The 18,777-nt window shown below is 35.6% G+C and overlaps 1 protein-coding gene across 2 annotated transcripts in view; it reads left to right on the top strand.

Moving 5' to 3' along the window:
• The window catches only part of LRP2 (LDL receptor related protein 2), a 253,428-nt gene that overhangs the window by 175,897 nt on the left and 58,754 nt on the right, over positions 1 to 18,777 (top strand). For both annotated transcript variants that reach the window (XM_072612238.1, XM_072612237.1), the window contains exons 49-57: positions 324 to 619; positions 3,921 to 4,437; positions 8,433 to 8,585; positions 9,100 to 9,270; positions 12,469 to 12,692; positions 14,020 to 14,197; positions 15,071 to 15,267; positions 16,400 to 16,645; positions 17,942 to 18,070. In XM_072612238.1, the coding sequence (XP_072468339.1) occupies positions 324 to 619; positions 3,921 to 4,437; positions 8,433 to 8,585; positions 9,100 to 9,270; positions 12,469 to 12,692; positions 14,020 to 14,197; positions 15,071 to 15,267; positions 16,400 to 16,645; positions 17,942 to 18,070 (2,111 nt within the window). The remainder of the gene's footprint in view (positions 1 to 323; positions 620 to 3,920; positions 4,438 to 8,432; positions 8,586 to 9,099; positions 9,271 to 12,468; positions 12,693 to 14,019; positions 14,198 to 15,070; positions 15,268 to 16,399; positions 16,646 to 17,941; positions 18,071 to 18,777) is intronic.

Genomic DNA, 18,777 nt, shown 5'->3' with positions numbered 1-18,777 from the left:
GGCATGGACTTTTGCTTTTATGTTTGTGTTCCTAGGACATAGCTCTGTGCTAGGCACATCATGGACACTTAGTAAACATTAGTTGAATGAATAAATAACTAAGGATATAGCTTCATCTATAAAATCTGTCCTTACATACAAATAAATAGGTAATTTTTGGTTTTCACATCCAAATACTGATGCTTGTTCAAATTTATATATTCAGTCTGATTATAATCTACCATCTTAAGTTTTAATGCAGCAAAAAATGAATATCCTTTTCACTGTGGTCATTATGATCATCCTTTCATGGTTTCTGATGAAAGCACCGCTTCCTTTCCCAGGTGTGACAGGCGCAATGACTGTGGTGACAGCAGTGATGAGAGAGGCTGTGTATACCCACCTTGCCAGCAGTATCAGTTTACCTGTCAGAATGGACGGTGCATTTCTAAAGCTTACCTCTGTGATGGAGACAATGACTGTGGAGATTTGTCTGATGAGCTGGAACATCTTTGTACTACTCCAGAAGCCACATGCCCACCCCATCAATTCAAATGTGACAATGGAAACTGCATTGAAATGATGCATATATGCAACCATCTAGATGACTGCGGTGATAATAGTGATGAGAAAGGATGTGGTGAGTGCTCTAATGGCTTTGGGTAAAGGAGGTCTATGGAGGTTTCTTAGAGGTGTTGCTAAAAATACGTATCAGGATAGATTAACACATGAATGATCTTTCTTGGTAGTTTGGGTTTGTAAGATCACGATTTAGAGAAGGATGGGGCTTTAGAGGTCATTTTTTCCAATCTCTTCTTTTAATGGTGAAGTTGAGGCCCAGAGAGGTTAAGTAATTTACTCAAAGTTGTACAGATACTAAATGACAGAGATGCAAGGTCCTCTGACTCTAAATACAACATTGTTTCCACTACACCATGCTGCCATCTTTTTTTGGTCCCATAAATTGGCTTTTCCACCTTTCGAGAGTAGTACAGCCTATGCTTTATCTTCTTGAAGCAATTATATGTTGTTCTTTCACTCCCTCGTAAATAAACCAGCATTTATTAAATGCATTACTCAACCAATATCACCTAAGCACCGTGGTGATTAGGACTTATCTATATGGTTCTCTTAGTCAAAGAGTGAATCATGTAGCTATCTGTCTATTGGTGATGACCTGCTATTTTTCTGGTTGAGTCCTCAGACAGTTGACTTTCTGTAATTCTGGAGCATAGCTTTTGTTGTCTGGTTTTGCTTTCTAATTCCTTCATATTGTGTTGGTCTTCTTTCACCAAAGTCCTGCTTTGATTGGGTCTTGAAAGTAATTATCAAGGGAATGAAAGCAACTTCTCCCAAACCAGAAAGGCTTCAAATATGGGCCCAATAGCTGACTGTGCCTATCATCTGAGGACGAACCTAGGCAGATTTGGAGAGGTTTATTGTTAGGATATTTGCCACTATGATGAATTATGATGATGATGATAATGATAATGCTGCCACAGCTACTCACGAAAGTCTCATGGTATGAAAGGGTTAAGGTCTGTGTTAGTGTCATTAAACTAATAATATGTATTCACTAGTAGCAGCTAGTGGATGCTATGGATAGAGCACTGGGCCTGAAATCTGAACTCATCTTCCTGAGTTCTAATCTGGGCTTAGACTCTTACTAGCCACATGACCCCGGACAAGTCACTTAACACTGTTTGCCTCAGTTTTCTCATCTGTGAAATGAGCTGGAGAAGGAATTGTCAAACCACTTGAGTATCTTTACCAAGAAAACCCGCAAAAAGGGTCAGGAAGAGTCAGACATGACTGAAACAAAAACCACATGTACTCACTAGAACTAGAACCCACACTAAAAAAACAATGAAATATTTTCATCTTATCTCTGCGACTGGAATGTAAACTCTTTGAAGGCAAGATTGTGTTTTATTCTTCATCTTTTTGTACCATAATGACATATTGGGCCCAAAACAAACACTCAAGAGATTTCTGATGACTGAAATCCTAATGATTAAAATATAACATCAATATAGCATCCTCAAAAAACATGCAGTCTAGTAGGAGAGAAAGAGACTTATGTGAAACAAGAGATTTTTATCAAGTGGTCATTTCTGAAGTATTAATTCTACAATAGTCATTCAGAAGACAGAGAACATGTAAAATATAAAAACTAGTCTTTTGTACTACCATGATAAAACATGTTACTATATTTTTGTATACAGTTAAATAAAACTTTAATACCTGTAGACTTGACTATGATTCAAGATTTATATTATATATTTATTATATATAAATATATTTATATATATTTATATGATTCAAGAATTATAATTCATTAATTTTTAGTTGAATTCTTCTCCTTATTCAGTCATTTCAGTTGTGTTTGACTCTTCGTGATTCCATTTGGGGTTTTCTTGACAAAGATACTTGAGTGGTTTGCCATTTCCTTCTCCAGCTCATTTTGCAGATGTGGAAAGTGAAAGAAATAAGTTTAAGTGATTTTCCAAGGTCGTATTGCTTTTCAGTGTCTGAGGCCAGATTTGAACCTGGGAAAATGTATTTTCCTGAATGCAGGTCCAGTGCTCTGTTCATTATGCCACCTACTTTTTAGCAATGGAATCTTGTATTGTATTCTATTCAGAATCAGAATTTTATTTTGACAAAGAATTTACCTCAATATTTGCAGAACCAATGATCTCTTGAGAGTTCGTCTTAACTTGTGGTGCAATGATATGTGGATGTTAAAATCCAGGAAATAATTTATAATACAACGCTATTCTCCCTATATACTCCCATCCCTATCCCCCATCCCATCCCCAGTGATTGGCTATTTTTTACAGCTGAAATAAAATACTTTTTTCATATTTTAATTATCCATTTGGAAGGTGATCTAACTCTTCTTTTTCTTTACTTTCTCTTCTCTATAACTCCACATCTCCAGTCCATTTAATGCTTCAGTAGTACTTCTACAAGAAAGTGGGCAGAGATAGGGAGGAAAAACAGGTGAAACTCTAGTCAGCCAATGAATTTGATTACTTATCAGTAGCTCTGATGAATGACTAGATTGGGGAAGAATTTGAAAATATTGGCTAAAGGAAGCTTCAGATTATTGTTAATGTTCATAAATATATGTAATTCTTATTTTCTTGAAACATTTAAAAATAATTCCACAAAATTTTAACTGAGCATCGATACAACCACTAAACTGGTTTATTAACCACATTTTAATCTCTTATTTTCAATACATAAAAGTATTATAATAATTTTTCAATTGCTCTGGCTTAATCCTCATCAGCAGTTTTTCTCTATTCATACTTTCTTTTACATGGTCATAGGTAGTGCACACTCCATTTTTCTGGTTCTGCCTTTTTCCATTCTATGTTTTCATAAAGATCTTTCCAAATTTATTTGTATTCCTCAAATTTTATCTTTTTTTAATACTATATTGTTCCACTACATTTATATACCATAATATTTTTTAACTATTCCTTTGTTTTTATACTTTTAGGTTATTTATAGTTTTTTTTCTTTTTGAAATGATATGTAATGCAACTCTGACAATTTCAGGGTATATTACTGAAAATGGAATTATCAGGTCAAAAGATACGACTATTTTGGGAAGTTTTACTGTGTACTGCCAGATTGCTCTCTAAAAATATTTTACGTTCCATCAGCAATTAATGAGTGTATGTGTTCCTCCCAAACCCTGGCAGCATTAACTTTCATTATTTTTAATTATTTTTGCAACTTTGATGGGTGTGAGGTAATACCCATTTTTCCTATTACCACAAGCATGATGACTGACTCTAATCAAACATATGTTCATTTTTGCTGCTATACATACATACATATATATATATATATATATATATATATATATAATGGGTTACTTTTTGATTGTTTCAAGTGTGTTAATAATTAATACCTTTCTCCTGTAGGTATTAATGAATGCAATGACCCTTCAATTAGTGGCTGTGATCACAACTGTACAGACACCCAGACTAGTTTTTACTGTACATGTCTCCCTGGATATAAACTCATGTCTGATAAAAAGACCTGTGATGATATTGACGAATGCAATGAAACTCCATCTGTCTGTAGCCAGATGTGTGAGAACACTGCTGGGTCCTACATCTGTAAGTGTGCCCGAGGCTACATCCGGGAACCAGATGGAAAGAGATGCCGGCAAAACAGTAACATTTCACCCTACCTCATTTTTAGCAATCGCTACTATCTGAGAAATCTGACTGCAGATGGTCAGTCTTACTCCCTCATTTTGCAAGGACTGGGCATGGCAGTGGCACTGGATTTTGATCGGGTAGAAAAGAGATTGTATTGGATTGACTTAGAAAGACAAGTCATTGAGAGAATGTTTCTGAATGGGACAAACAAAGAGACAGTCATAAATAGCAATCTGCCTGCTGGGGAAGGTTTGGCTGTTGATTGGGTTGCCAGGTAAGAGTATTTATAATGTTCCTAAAATATGAAATCAATATTAAATGTTGCCATCACTGATAAATTTTTTAAAAAATATAAAACTTCTATTGCAAACTTAGAACTTCATCAAGAAAAAGTTTTATCTAGTAAATAATAGTGATAATAGATAGCATTTATCTAGAGCTTTGCATGTACTGTTTCTTTTGATTCACCCATCAACCCTTTAGAATAGGTGCTATTATTATCCCAATTTTATAGATAAAAAAAAACCAAGGCAGGTGGAGATTAAGTGACTTACCCAGGGTCACTTAGCTAGTGAATTTTTCAAGGCAGAATTTGAATTATGTGATAATATATTAATGTTTAATTTAATTTGCAATTAAAATACAAGTAACAATGTAAATTTGGCATCATTATCTTGAATTGTTTTGTAACTCTATATAAATTATCCATATATTCATGTATAGTTATATACATGTGAACAAACTATATATCTAAAACCACACATATATTTGTATGTGTATAACTGCACATATATGTATAAGCATATTTCTATGTCATTGCAGTTCTTAATTATTGCTTTTCTCTCTGATCATTATTTCTTGTGCATTCTTCTTTGTTATTCTTAATGGCCATATAACTTCCTTTTGTACTGATAGGTCATTTGTTCAGCTCTTCTGCTAATGTTGGGCATCTGGTTTCTACTTTTTCTCCTATTTTCTGTCTTTTCACCTTAAATCATAATTGATCTCTTTTTATTTTTCTATAATAGGAATATGCTTCTTTCTTTGATTTATTCCTTAATGCCTCAGACTTCTTGGCTCAAATGTTTAGGATAACACAGTTCTCAAGTCCAACGTCTCATTTAAAAGAAAAAAGTATCCCTCATATTTTGGAATATGGGAAGGTCAAGGAAGGGAAAGAGGATGGATGGTAGTATGAGAAAGGAAAGTAATACTTTCAGAAAACTTCTCAATAGTAATGAATCAATGGTGATAATGAGGGTGGTTATTTCCATTCCTTTGCCAATTTAGCAGACTTAATTTGGGTATTAAATGGGGAATGGAATATCCTTTGTGCCTTCTTTGGATTGTGGTGGCCCTGATAAAAATCTGAAATTTCATCAGAAGTTGACTTATTCATAGGTACTATAGTCTTATAATGGTAGATGTGTCTCTCACATGATTGTTATTTTTTCAAGATTATTCATGATATTTAAATTCTATATTTGAATTTTTATTCAGTACTGCTCTGTAGAGGGATACTCTGTCTAACCCATGTTAGACATGACATGTGAATACAATATTAAGCAAAATAATGTTATTTGAGCAGTTAGTTCTCTAGGAATAATGTTTTAAATGGATACTTTATTACATTGTAGGTCTTGTCACTTTATCATAGGGTTTGTTTATAATATATAATGTACTAATATACTAACAATAAACTAAATTATTGTGAAATGACATTAGTCAAAACAGTGTTAGGTGGGGGTTACGTTCATAGCAGTCGTATAACTCCTTTGTTTAAGTACACTGAGTTAGAGAGATGTTTAACTATCAGTGCTCTTGGAGGAAGACTTTGTTTAAGGTAAAGAATTTTAGCTATAAATATGTCTTTGTAAATAGAGATGTTGAATACCTTCTTCTTTCATACAAAGGGCATGTGAAAGTAGTATATTTTGGGATGAGGCAGGGTGGAGTTGGGAATACAATACAGGCCTTCTAGCTGCTGAAGTCTTAAATGTTCCAAAAAAGGAGAAGATGGAGGATCATGGAATGTTAGATATCTGGAAAGGACCTTATCAAATCTAGACTTCTAGTTTTACAGATGAGGAAGCTGAGGTCTGGAAAATTAAAGTGACTTGGAGATATGAAAAATATCTATATCTTATTAAAGAGACATAATTGATTGAAAACAGATTGAAGACTAGATTTTTTTCATAATCCAGTGTTTTTCCACTATATCATGTTACTCAGTATTTTTAGACATTAATGACTTGCTATAGGAAGAACTTGATAAAGACATAGTGTCTTTGTGAACTATACTGGCCCTGAGAAATTATGGATTTTCTCCCTTCTTTCTCTCATAGTAAGTGTCATAATGATATTCCAGGTTGCTGCCAGTCATTATCTACACTTGGGCATTCATTTGGCTAAAGTGAAGAATTATATGCGGGAGAGTGGCAATCACATTTTCTTTTATACCTAAGACGTAGCTCAGTTAGTCAATGTTCTTTTTGATCAAAAAGAAACACATAGAACTCAATAAAGTTGGCAACTGAAATTTCTTGGATCTCATCCAAATTGGCTGACATTGAAAACATGAGATTTTTTTCAATGCCATTGGGAATGTTCATTGCTGAAACACAAGTTTTCTTTCCAGAGCCTCCAGTCTTGATAATAACAATGTACTGTTTTAGTATAAAATGTAAATATTACTAATCTGCCCAGTAGGATATATACATATTTATTTCCTGTTTCTTTTTTGAGAGGGGGGAGGGATTTTCATGAACTGATACACTTTCATGATTTGCATGATGAACCAAGGAGATGGTTAGTTAGAATTAGGAGGAATCTCTACTCTTTATATAGCCTATAAAAAGGTTGAGCCTATGACTTCATTCATAACAAGTTTTAGCTGAGTAAGGAAAGCAACATGGTATAGTGAAGAAAACATTGAATTTGGAGGATCAAATGCTACATTTGCTGTTTATTATCTCTGTGACCTTGGGTAAAAATAATTTTTCTCTGGACCTCAAATTCCTTATCTGCAAAATGAAGGATTGAAGCATTAGATGATAACTAATGTCTTTTCTAATTCTAAATATATGATCTTCCAAATCAATATGAGTTTATGTATAAGTTTACATACATTCAATCTTTCACCTACCTAAACAAACATTGATATGGACCATCCACAATATTTTCCAAGTCCCCTTGTGGTCTGATACTAGATCAACGCACTCAGATATAAGCTATACATTTTTTTTCATGGTGGACATCTGGAAGACCCACATGATACTTCTTAATAAGGAAAGCTCATCTGATGATTAAAATCTCTTAGAATTTGGTTAGATTTACAAAGAAATTTCAGTGTTTGTTCCAATTGTCATAAAAAATCTATATGACATTGACAGAAATGAAATTGTAACTAAAGTGTTCTTCAGGTAGGGTCTTAATGGGCACCTTTCATTGGGTTTGTAAATTTCCTTAGTTTTATTGAAATGAAATACAATAAGAACTTGGTTATGTTTGGGTCATGTCTTTTTAATCTGATGGGGCTAATATTTTATGACTTAAAGGAACATTCCCTTTTTCTTGTCTTTCAGAGTTTTCCAAGCATATATTTTCAGCGATATGTCTCTAAGTTTTCTAGAAAATCCTTTCTATTTTAGGTGCCAGACAACTAAGGAAATGAGAAACCAAGAAAGTGATCAGATTACTCATGTGAAGAATAGTCCCAGACCTTTATATTTGTGTGCGGGTGGGATTGAAACCATGTCTTTTTGAATTAGTTAGTGCCATTATATTAGAGACTAGATAATTCCCTGAGATATCTATATAAAAAGGGAAAGCTTCCTCAGAATTTCTTCTTCCTCTCATGCAGAGATGGGTTTCTCCCTTTTGTACAAATTATTTAGAGTATGACTCAGTCTCTAGAACAAATGGCTTTGACTGAGTCAAGATGATGTACAGGCCCTGTTCACACTCAGTTCTGATTGAGTTAGTCAGAGTGTTTTTACCTAATCAAAACACAAGAGCATGATGGATTGGTTTCAGCTCCACCCTTTTACTTATTTCTGCATAGTTCTTTTAGCACAATCTCATGTACCCCAAATTATCTTAATTTAAGAAACTAATTCCTCATATTTGACTTCTCTCCCACCTCTGGCTGCTACTTTTAGTATTTGGATATGTGGTCCCAACCATTACTCTTTGTTAGTTTGTACTGAAAGCTGTGTGAAAAGCATGGATAAAATAGCTGTTTGAAAAATTTCTCATTGTCCATTTCAGAAAGCTGTATTGGCTAGATGCCTACCTCAATTGTCTCTTTGTTGCCAATCTTGATGGCCGATTCCGTCGAAAACTAGCTGAGCACTGTGTGGACTCCAACAACACCTTTTGCTTCCAGTATCCAAGAGGGATTGTCCTTCATCCAAAATATGGGTATAGATGTATTTCTCTAAATAACATTGGTTTCCTTTCCTTCATATGTCTTTGCAAAGACTGTTCCAGCACTGTCTTTGCTGAGTTTTCTCTTCCCTGGAATATAGTTACTGTGGTACTAACTTGGGAGTTAAATGTCTACTTATGTGCTTATACAGCTGAAATACCGTTTGGTGGTAGTTTTGTTTTCTTTGTGGTAAGACACCTTCATGCTTTTGTAGTCAAATGATGACCTGACACAAATCAATATGGAGCCAAAATATTTAATTAACAGATTGATAATGATAGAGTTCCTGAAATCTACATATTGGTCCTCCTCATCTTTTAGGTGTCCCAGCTCCTCATTTCCCTTCTTTCTTTTGCACTATTTTAAAATTACCTCCCCTTCAGAGGCTTTTAAAAAATCTCTATTTTAAAAATTATGCTACAACCCTGTAATAGAACAGAAGGAAGCTATTAGTCTTTACCACCAGATTTTATATTCAAAAACTGACAAAATTGTTTGTTTAAATAGGCAGGTTTACTGGACAGACTGGGCAGACCGACCATACATCGGGAGAGTGGGCATGGATGGAACCAATAAAACTGTGATTATCTCTACCAAGTTATCATGGCCCAATGGAATCACCATTGATTACACCAATGACAAGTTATACTGGTCAGATGCCCATCTGAGCTACATTGAGTACGTACATAGAGAAGAATAAAGGAACTGGGTAACTTTTCCTACCAAATATCAGGGGGCAAACTTAGATTTTATTAATTTGTTTTACATTTAGTTGGTCCATATGTAACAATGTATCATAATGATGATGTGTTTACACTTATACCCCTCAGTAAAGTACAAAGTTCTACAGGGTCCACTTCATCCACATTTTTGTTCTAACATTTCCATTCTGAATTTTAGTTTCCTCACCTGTCAGGTGGGAATTAGTTATAATTATATTATCTTCCTCATAGCTGTTCTGAGAAACACATTTTTGAAGCTCCAGAAAACAATACAAATGGCAGCTTGATCTTAAATTCATCATCTGTAATGAGTATGTTGAACTAGCATCAGGGGTGGGAGACTTGCAGCCTTGATGCCACATGTGGCCTTCTAAGTCCTTGGGTGCATCCTTTTGACTGAGTCCAAGTTTTACAGAACAAATTCTTTTATTAAGGGAATTTGTTCTGTGAAGTTTGAACTCAATCAAAGGGCTGCACCTGAGGACCTTGAGGGCCACATGTGGCCTTGAGGCTGCACCCCTGGTAGATAGATGAACTCTGAGGTTCCTACCAGTTTTAAATCTGTGATCCAGTGATCCAGTGATCACTAATTTATCTTTCATCTTAAGAGTATTATGATCCTGTCTTATGATCTTTACTTCAAGGACCAATGTTTCATTCTTCTATCAGTGTGAACTGCAACTCATATCATTCTTGGTGGATGGTCTTCATGAATAGATCAGCCAAAAATTTTCATTACCTAGTAGACTCTTCCTATTAATTTTATTATTTTTAGTAATAAAAATAACTTTGCATCTCAGTTTTTCATCTGAATAGTGGAAATAATTCTAGTTGAACTTACAGAATTCTTGTGATGTACATGCTTTGTAAATCTTTGAGTGCTAAAAGATATGATAATTATTATTTTTATTCTCTGGGCAACATTATTCTATATTAGAGAAAACAAAAATAGGAAGGAGGATCTTGTCTCACTGATAAATAGTTGTTTTAGATAGCAGTAGATTCGATCATTATTAAATTGGTTTCTACATGTGAGCCTTTATGCCAAATGTGATATTTCAAAATGTATCCAAAGATATATTGTTCAATGAAAAACAAAAGGATAAGACAATAATACGTTATTAAATAAAATACATATGACTTACATGGATTATAGTCATCCTGGCTGGACAAGTATGTTTCTGAGGCAAAACCAGACACATTCAGCAGCACCAGTGGATTAACTCATTCAGCCTATTGTGCTGTCATTCCCTTCTGGCAGCATTTTGGAGCTCTGAAGCTCTGGTCTCTGTCTCAGCATCATATAGCAAATCTTACTAGCTGAGAGAAAAAGAGTGAAAGGGAAGGACCTAGAACATTGAACAGGACAAATCATCCAGTTCATACACCAAGTACTCTCCTCACTGATTTCACAAAACTGCTCTACACCTTTCCTCTCTGTAATCTTGAAATTTCTTCATTATCGCCAGTTTTAAAATATGGCAAGTCACATTCTCTTAGAGTTCTAGGCAATACTCCAAGGCTATAAGAAACAAATGGGTTGTAGTCTACATTGGTGGAGAAAATTTCTACTCCAACACATCTCCACCTGAATTCACAGATTTGAACCTCTACCCCCAAAACTGTTAGAATTAAAGGGTTGACCAAAGAGGACCCTGTAACTTCTTGGCTGGTCCAAAATCTTTCAAACCTTTGTTGGGCTGTTTGGTTCTGAAAGTTTGTCAGATATAGTAGAGGTAAATAATGTATACAAATACAGTATTTTATGTAACCTCAAAAGACTCTTCTAAATTTTCTGCAGTTATCTCTTAGATGATTCTTATCTATCCTGGGGTTGCCTGCCAATAGGCGCATTGACTTCCTGATCTGCCTTGTGAGAGGAAAGGGTAGCAACTACTTTTGCACTCAGGACCCCTAACTTGTAGGCACTTGGTAATACTAAGTACATTTTATATTTATACAGCCTTTTAAGGTTTCCAAAGCACTTTCCTCAGTACCATATTATGAGATCAGTAGTGCAAGCATTATTATTCCCACTTTACCAATCATACCAAAAGGGAAACCATCTGCTTAAATTGGCACAGAGAAAAGCTGAGAGCTTTGCTGTGAATATCATATAGCATCTGAATCAAATGACAGAGCTAGTTTGCATTTCAATTTATGAATCTGAAAAATGATATTTGTCATACCCAAAGTTTCTTTAGAGGTTACTAGAACTAAATAAATATTATAAATACTGTTCAAATATGCAAAATGGATATACTTTAGATATGTAAAAATTAGACCCTTAAACTGTAACTTAACTCAGTTGAATATTTACTTCGGTGGCTCAAAGGATCAAATTTTTCTGTGAAATGTTTATACACTGAGAAGTAAAGCTTTAAGAAGACAACATTTAGCTTTATGTTTCCATGAATTTTTTCCTTCTGTTTGAATATTAAGAAGAGTGCTAAAGTTAGGGAAGAGGGATAGGAATTAGATCTATGATTTAATTGGTATGGGGAACTTCCAGAATAGGAAATTCCCTTTCTCAGTGTATATTGTCACCTTCTGTGCTACTTATAGTGTTAGAGAGGTACCTAGAACATTAAGAGGTTAAGTTACTCACTCAATGGTTATATTTTGTTGATGGTGGTATTGTGTTAGTTTCAGTTGTTTCCAATTCTTCATGATCCTGTTTGGAGTTTTCTTGGTAAAGATACCAGAGTAGTTTACCATTTCCTTCTCCAGATAATTTTATGGATGAGGAAACTGAGACAAACAGGGTTAAGTGACTTGCCCAGGGTCACACAGCTAGTAAGAATCTAAACCCAGATTTGAACTCAGGAAGATGAGTCTTCCTGAGTTCCAATCATGGAGCTCTATCCTCTGCGAACCCAGGGCTTCCTAGTTTTAAAGCTTCTAACCCAGGTATTAAAGAGAAATTTTCACTGTGATTAGACAGCAGCTATCATTTAGGTTTTTGGAACCTCTAAAGTTGTATTTAAATATTATTTTAAAATCATGATTTCTTCAGCTTTATAGTTTGTTCAGTCAAACAGAATGTCGTTTTGAAAAACAATTACTTTGGTCTAAAATTTTAGTTATCTTAGAAAGTAAATGTTTGTTCACTGGGTGACATTTATCATGGTATGACATTTTTTCTGCTGCCTAGATTCTCCGATTTGGAGGGACGACATCGGCACACAGTGTTTGATGGGACTTTGCCTCACCCCTTTGCTGTTACAATCTTTGAAGACACCATATTTTGGACTGATTGGAACACAAGAACAGTTGAAAAGGGAAACAAATATAATGGGTCTGGCAGAATGGTGCTGGTGAATACTACACACAGACCATTTGATATCCATGTATATCACCCATACAGACAGCCGATTGGTGAGCAAATAGTTATAGAATCAGCTCATATCCATTTACCTTTGTCTGCTTCAGATTAAGTAGGTCTTATGTTGGTCTCTTGTAAACATGAAATCTTATTCTTAGGAAATTTTTTCACTTTTCAAAGACGATATGTGTATACAGTATCAGGGAACTGTTGGTTTGAAAGTCTGCTGTAGGTCACTGGGCCTATTCCCTGACTCCATGTACAAGACTGCCTCTAAAAGCTTTATTCTTAAATTGTAACCTATTTGTAAAGATCAACCCATTTTTAATGGCTCTCTAGGGAAGGAGATTCTGTAGTTTTAATCAACAAAAATGTCTCATACTTATTTGCATATGGAGCTGTGTGAAGGCTCTGTAGTACTTTAAGACAGACTAATGAAATGGGCACCTTATTCCATTGTCTCAGAAACATGAAGGTGAGGGTATTTTTTTCTCCCCAACATTTGCTTAACATTGCTGCCCCTTTGTTGGATTCTTTGGAATTTTGTGGATGGATGCTTTCTTGGTGGAAGTGTTTTTACATGCTGAACATGTACTCTTTTCATCCTTGTTAAATGTGAAAATGACATAACATTGGATGATGAATTTAGAATTTAGAAAAAAGGGTAGGTATTGTAAAATTGAAGCTGTGTATATGACCATACTCATGACATTTCCAAAATGAATATTCTTTAGATGACTTTTCAGCAGCCTTACACAGAGGCTCACAAACATCTGCAGACCCACTCATGGTCTTACCAGACTACAAAATGAGTGAGGCTCTGCCTCCACTTGTCAATTTTCTGCTAAGTATTGGGGACGAAAGCCCTTCTCTTTTGCTATTATCTATATCACTAGAATGAGAGAAGATAGTTTCTGTCTGAAATTTATAATCTTAGCATTCTTAGGAAACAAAAATTCCTAAGAAAACCCCATGAACATTTTGTTGAAAATGGAAAGGAAAAATGCGTTCAGTTTATGTGTTCCTAATTTTTTTTAGTTCAAGTCTGATCTCATTTGGTTTCTGAACACATGAATATGAGTTTATCTTCTTGATTGTCTGCTGGGTCCTACTATCTTTTCTAGCTAGAACGTTGACTTCATACTACTGACAGCACCTGGATGGATTTGATTTGCCACCTGTTACTTAAATAGTTCTGTAGTTAGCCCCAGCTCTGAATTGTTAGCAAAGCAGAATAACTCAGAAAGTTAATTTTCTCATTCCATAAGAGAAAATATTAAAGGTAGGGTCTTAATTTCAGTTAGAGCAATCAAACAATCTTGGGAGTGGCTTTTTCTTTTTGAAAAAGAACCATTTGGTTTTTTTTTTCTCTTTCCTTAGTAAATAATCCATGTGGTACCAACAATGGAGGCTGCTCCCATCTCTGCCTCATCAAAGCGGGTGGACAGGGTTTCACCTGTGAATGTCCAGACAACTTCCAGACTCTTCAACTTGGCAGTGTGACACATTGCCTGCCCATGTGCTCTAGTACCCAGTTCTTGTGTGGCGACAGCGAAAGGTATGTCATCCACCTCCCAACATTCTCCTCATCATACTTTAAGGTCTCCCATTTTAGAGATTTTTAATTAATTAAGTTTATGGCTATTTCAAGTATAGCTCAGACTGTCCCATTGTTTACTGTGAGCTGGCAATTTTAAGATGGTTCTCTTTAGAAATTTTGAGTCCAAATTATCATGATTGTTTTGTAATGTGTTGTTTTTCTAATGAGGAAGTAAACCCTCTTTTCTGCATCAATCAAATTTAATAAATTTTAAGGGCAGAGTATATAAAATAGCATCACGAAAATAACAACAAATATTCATTGATCATCGGTTTCATAGCTTGTTCTTTGTCTAGTAGCGGATTCTTTTCTATGAACTTCTTAGCTTTGCTGTTTTGGGCACTATACTAATGAAAGTATAATTTTGGTTTCAGTTCTAACATAGATCATCTAGCATTGCTCTGTTTCATGACTGCGTGCTTTGCCCCTAACATGAGAGAGTCACTAAGCCACCGATCACAAAGAGAAACAAGCTAGAAAGTATGGCTGGATTAGCACAAACTCATAAAATAATTTGGAATGCATGCTGGTGGGCCAATGGCATCATTTTAGTTTTTGAAGCATATTATTTATCATCATGTATTATCATCATGTATTTGAATCTATCTCATCCACTTGTTAAATATATTATCCATCTTAATGTACACTTAGTAACTTAGACTTAGTTCATTAACTTCAAGGTCTAAATGTAGTTACGAAAGAATTAAAATCCTCTCTTGACATTTAATGGTAAGCCTCTATTTTCATGATATTCAGTCACTTCTGGTGTTTTGTGATGACAACAGGAAAATACTACTTGACATAAAGTAAATGGTAGGTGTATCTTGGTAGGTGTATCCCTATCTGGTGGAAATGTGATGGACAGAGAGATTGCAGGGATGGTTCAGATGAGCCATCAACTTGCCCACAGCGATATTGTCAACTTGGACAGTTCCAATGCAGTGATGGGAATTGCACAAATCCACATTTCCTATGTAATGCCTTGAGAGAGTGTCCTGATGGATCAGATGAGGACCATGTTCTTTGTGGTATGTTGAATCATCTTGCCCTATCATAAATCATTATTAAAGTTGGTTGTTTTGGATCATGACATACACTACAAACCCAGAACTAATTCCAAGAACTAGGTGAAGACATAGTCTCTGTGCTCCCCCTTTCTTTTTTAAGGAGCTTTGGAGAGCCTGAGTTCACTATAAGACAAATTCTTTATATGTGCTGTATTATGTTTCCCATTTTAGAGCTAGGGAAGCAGAGACAATCTAGTTCTTTGTTCCTGGTTCTATATTCTATATTATGAAAAACCAGCTGACAGTGTTTCCACTCTTGAAGCATTCATCACTTTTTCTGAGAGGCAGCTAGGTGGCGCAGTGAATATTATGATAGATCTCTAGTCAGGAGGAACTGAATTCCAGTTTTACTTCAGACAATTAATAGCTCTGTGACTCTTAAGCAAGTCTTGCAAACGTCTGCCTGACTCAGTTCTTTCATTTGCAAATAAGTAAAAAAGGAGTCATTATAACTCATCTCCCAGAGTTGTTGTGAAGATAAAATGACGTGATATTAATAAAGCATGCTATAAATTCTAAAGGACTATCTAAGTGCTAGCTATTATTATTCCAGTGACATTGTGCTTCACTCTTCCATACATTATTTCTGTAGACCGTAAGTTTGAGCAAAAGTGCTATTTTATTTATGTTTCTGCTTTCCTAGCACCTATCCAGTACCTAACATATACTAGCATATTTATTAATTCATTGGTTTATTGATTAATGTGTCCCAAAAGCTTCATTACCCAGTTTCCAACCCGCTAGTAATGACCCCCCCAAAATTTAGCTAGGGTATCTTCAAAATGATTGACACAATCCTTTGTGAGGTTTTCAAGACTTTTCAACTTGATAAGACCTGCTATAGCTTGCTTTCATCTAGAACAGTGTTTGAGAATTGCAAGGTCACCCCTATGTCATAATAAGTTATTAGAAGATAAAATTGTGAAGAATATGGTCCAAAGGAGTGGTTCAGACAATAAGAGCTTTCGGAGTTCTATGATAGGCTCTGTATGAAGAAAGCAAGGTTCCTGTCCTATAGAAATTTCTGAAATAAACAAGAAATACAGACTCTTACTACCGGCAGAGCATTTCTCTGAATATTTGATCTTTTCAGTGAATCACCAGTGTGAAACCCATCAGTGGCAGTGCGCAAACAAACGCTGCATCCCTGAAGCTTGGCAGTGTGACACTGAAGATGACTGTGGTGATAATTCCGATGAAGATAGCGCTCACTGTGCCAGCAGGACCTGCTTGCCAGGCCAGTTCAAGTGTGACAATGGCCGCTGCATTCCTCAATCCTGGAAGTGTGATGTGGACAATGACTGTGGCGACCACTCTGATGAGCCTATTCATGAATGTAGTAAGTGCCAACTCTTGCATCTCTGTTGACTCTCTACAACTAAGGCAACGTGGGATCAGGGGCAAGAGTAAGAAACATATCAAGAGAACCTGGCTTGAATCTTGCTCTGACACTAGTGTGACCCTAGGCAAGTCACTTAACCTCTGAACCCTTGTTTCCTTTTCAATAAAGCAAGGTTAATATTAATAATATTAGCATTAATAGTATTACAAAGGGTTGTTGTGAGGCTCAGATGAGATATTACTTGTAAAGCACTTTAACACCTTAAAATAAATATTGTTATTATCATATTGTATATTCAGTATCAGACATGAAGTTTATTTCAGCTTTAGCATGAACCTTTCAGCCTTTCAGATTTGGGCATGAAAAGATGTGGGACACCGGGCATTAAGAACTGGCAGCTTTCCTGCAATCCCAGGTGCTGCTGCTGTCCTCATTAATCTCGTTTCTCATCAATCAATATCTCCATGTCTTATCCCAGCTCCCATTTCTGACTCTTAGACTAAAGGGTAAAGGGATGCCATCTTTCTTGTAAACATGCCCAGTTCTCAGGTGCTCAGTATCTTGAAACCAGATTTCTCCAAGGGTAATTAAGTGCATTAGTGAAGATTAATCAGTTTAGGATTTGATGAGAAAACAAGTGAGAACTAAAGGTTTAAGTGAAAGTGAAAGAACTTGAAACCTGCAGCTTGTTGAGGAAGAGAGTGGGAACAATGGGGCCATGGAACTGGTTTTGGAGTCAGAAGTCTTGGGTTCACATCTTACCTCTGATGTTCATTGATGGATGATCTTGGGCAAGTCACTTAACTTCCTTGGGCCTCAGTTCATTCATCTGTAAAATGAAGGAGTTGAACAAGATGATCTCTGAAGTCTCTTCCAACTCTAGATTTATGATCCCAATTAAGTAACATTTTTGTTGTTAGTTTGATGTTACTAGTACAATTATACCATTGTTGAAGATAGGATGTAATGTAGTGGAAAGATGACAGGACACCAAGGAAAAAGATTTCAGTTCAAGTGCTTGCTTTATTATTTATTTTGTCTCCGTGGGCAAAAATCGCTCATCCTTTCACTTGTTTCCTTAACTTTAAAATGGCAGATACTACCTTCCCTGTTTATTTTCACATAAGTTTTGGGAGGTGAAATAATGGATATGAAAATGCTTTGAAAATAGTCAAAGGTTGTTTTTTGATGGTTGCTATTCCTGAATATCTATTGAAGATTGGTAAATGTGTTTGAGGTGTAGATATAATTAACTTCAGACATGATTCTGACTCAAAATACCATTCATTTCAGTGGGACCTGACTATCTTTGTGACAACCACACGGATTTCAGCTGTAGAACAAATTACCGTTGTGTTCCACGGTGGGCACTGTGCAATGGCTATGATGACTGCCGGGACAACAGTGATGAGCAAGGCTGTGGTATGGTTTGGGATCAGGATCCGAGGGTAGAAAGATAGGTTTGTTAAATCTCCCTACCTCCCTCTCGTGGCAGCTGAATGTACATTTCCTATCCTTCTCTTCCACATCTGTCGCCCCTCTGTTATTCACCCTGTATTGCAAAAGAACTATAGGTGCATTATGGAGATCCCACCCTATATGAATGCCTAGATGAGAAAGAAATGTAAACTCAATTATAGAGATGTATGAGGTACTTGCAAATATGAAACTCTTGTCTGAAGTTAATAATTTCCTCTTTTCCCTTATAGCAGACCCCTAAAAGTGTATCATTTCTATAACAGTGTATTGGTCCTTTGGGCTTCTCATGTTTTGAAGGTCTACCTGATTTAACTTATGATCTTTTAGATGTATTGTTTTCAAATATGGTTGTATAGAGAGAATTATATATGGTTATATAGAGAGAATTTTCAAGGGATTTGGAAGACTGCAGAAATATTAAGGAAATCTGGATGGAGAAGAGGGAAGATATTTTTTCCTAGACTTCAGAAGTATATGTGTTTTCATCTGGGTTAATAGAGGAACTAGAGAAAAGATGAGCAAAAATATAGTAACTTTTGGCTAATGGAAATATAATGCATAAATGATCAACGATGGCAACTTGTTGGTACAAACTTTGATACAAACTACCATCTAGAAAACTGTTCATTTTCCCAGCAATGTTGCAAGAG

Source organism: Notamacropus eugenii, chromosome 5, assembly GCF_028372415.1.
Source record: "Notamacropus eugenii isolate mMacEug1 chromosome 5, mMacEug1.pri_v2, whole genome shotgun sequence".
Taxonomy (NCBI): Eukaryota; Metazoa; Chordata; class Mammalia; order Diprotodontia; family Macropodidae; genus Notamacropus; species Notamacropus eugenii.
This window is presented reverse-complemented; position numbering and strand designations above follow the sequence as displayed.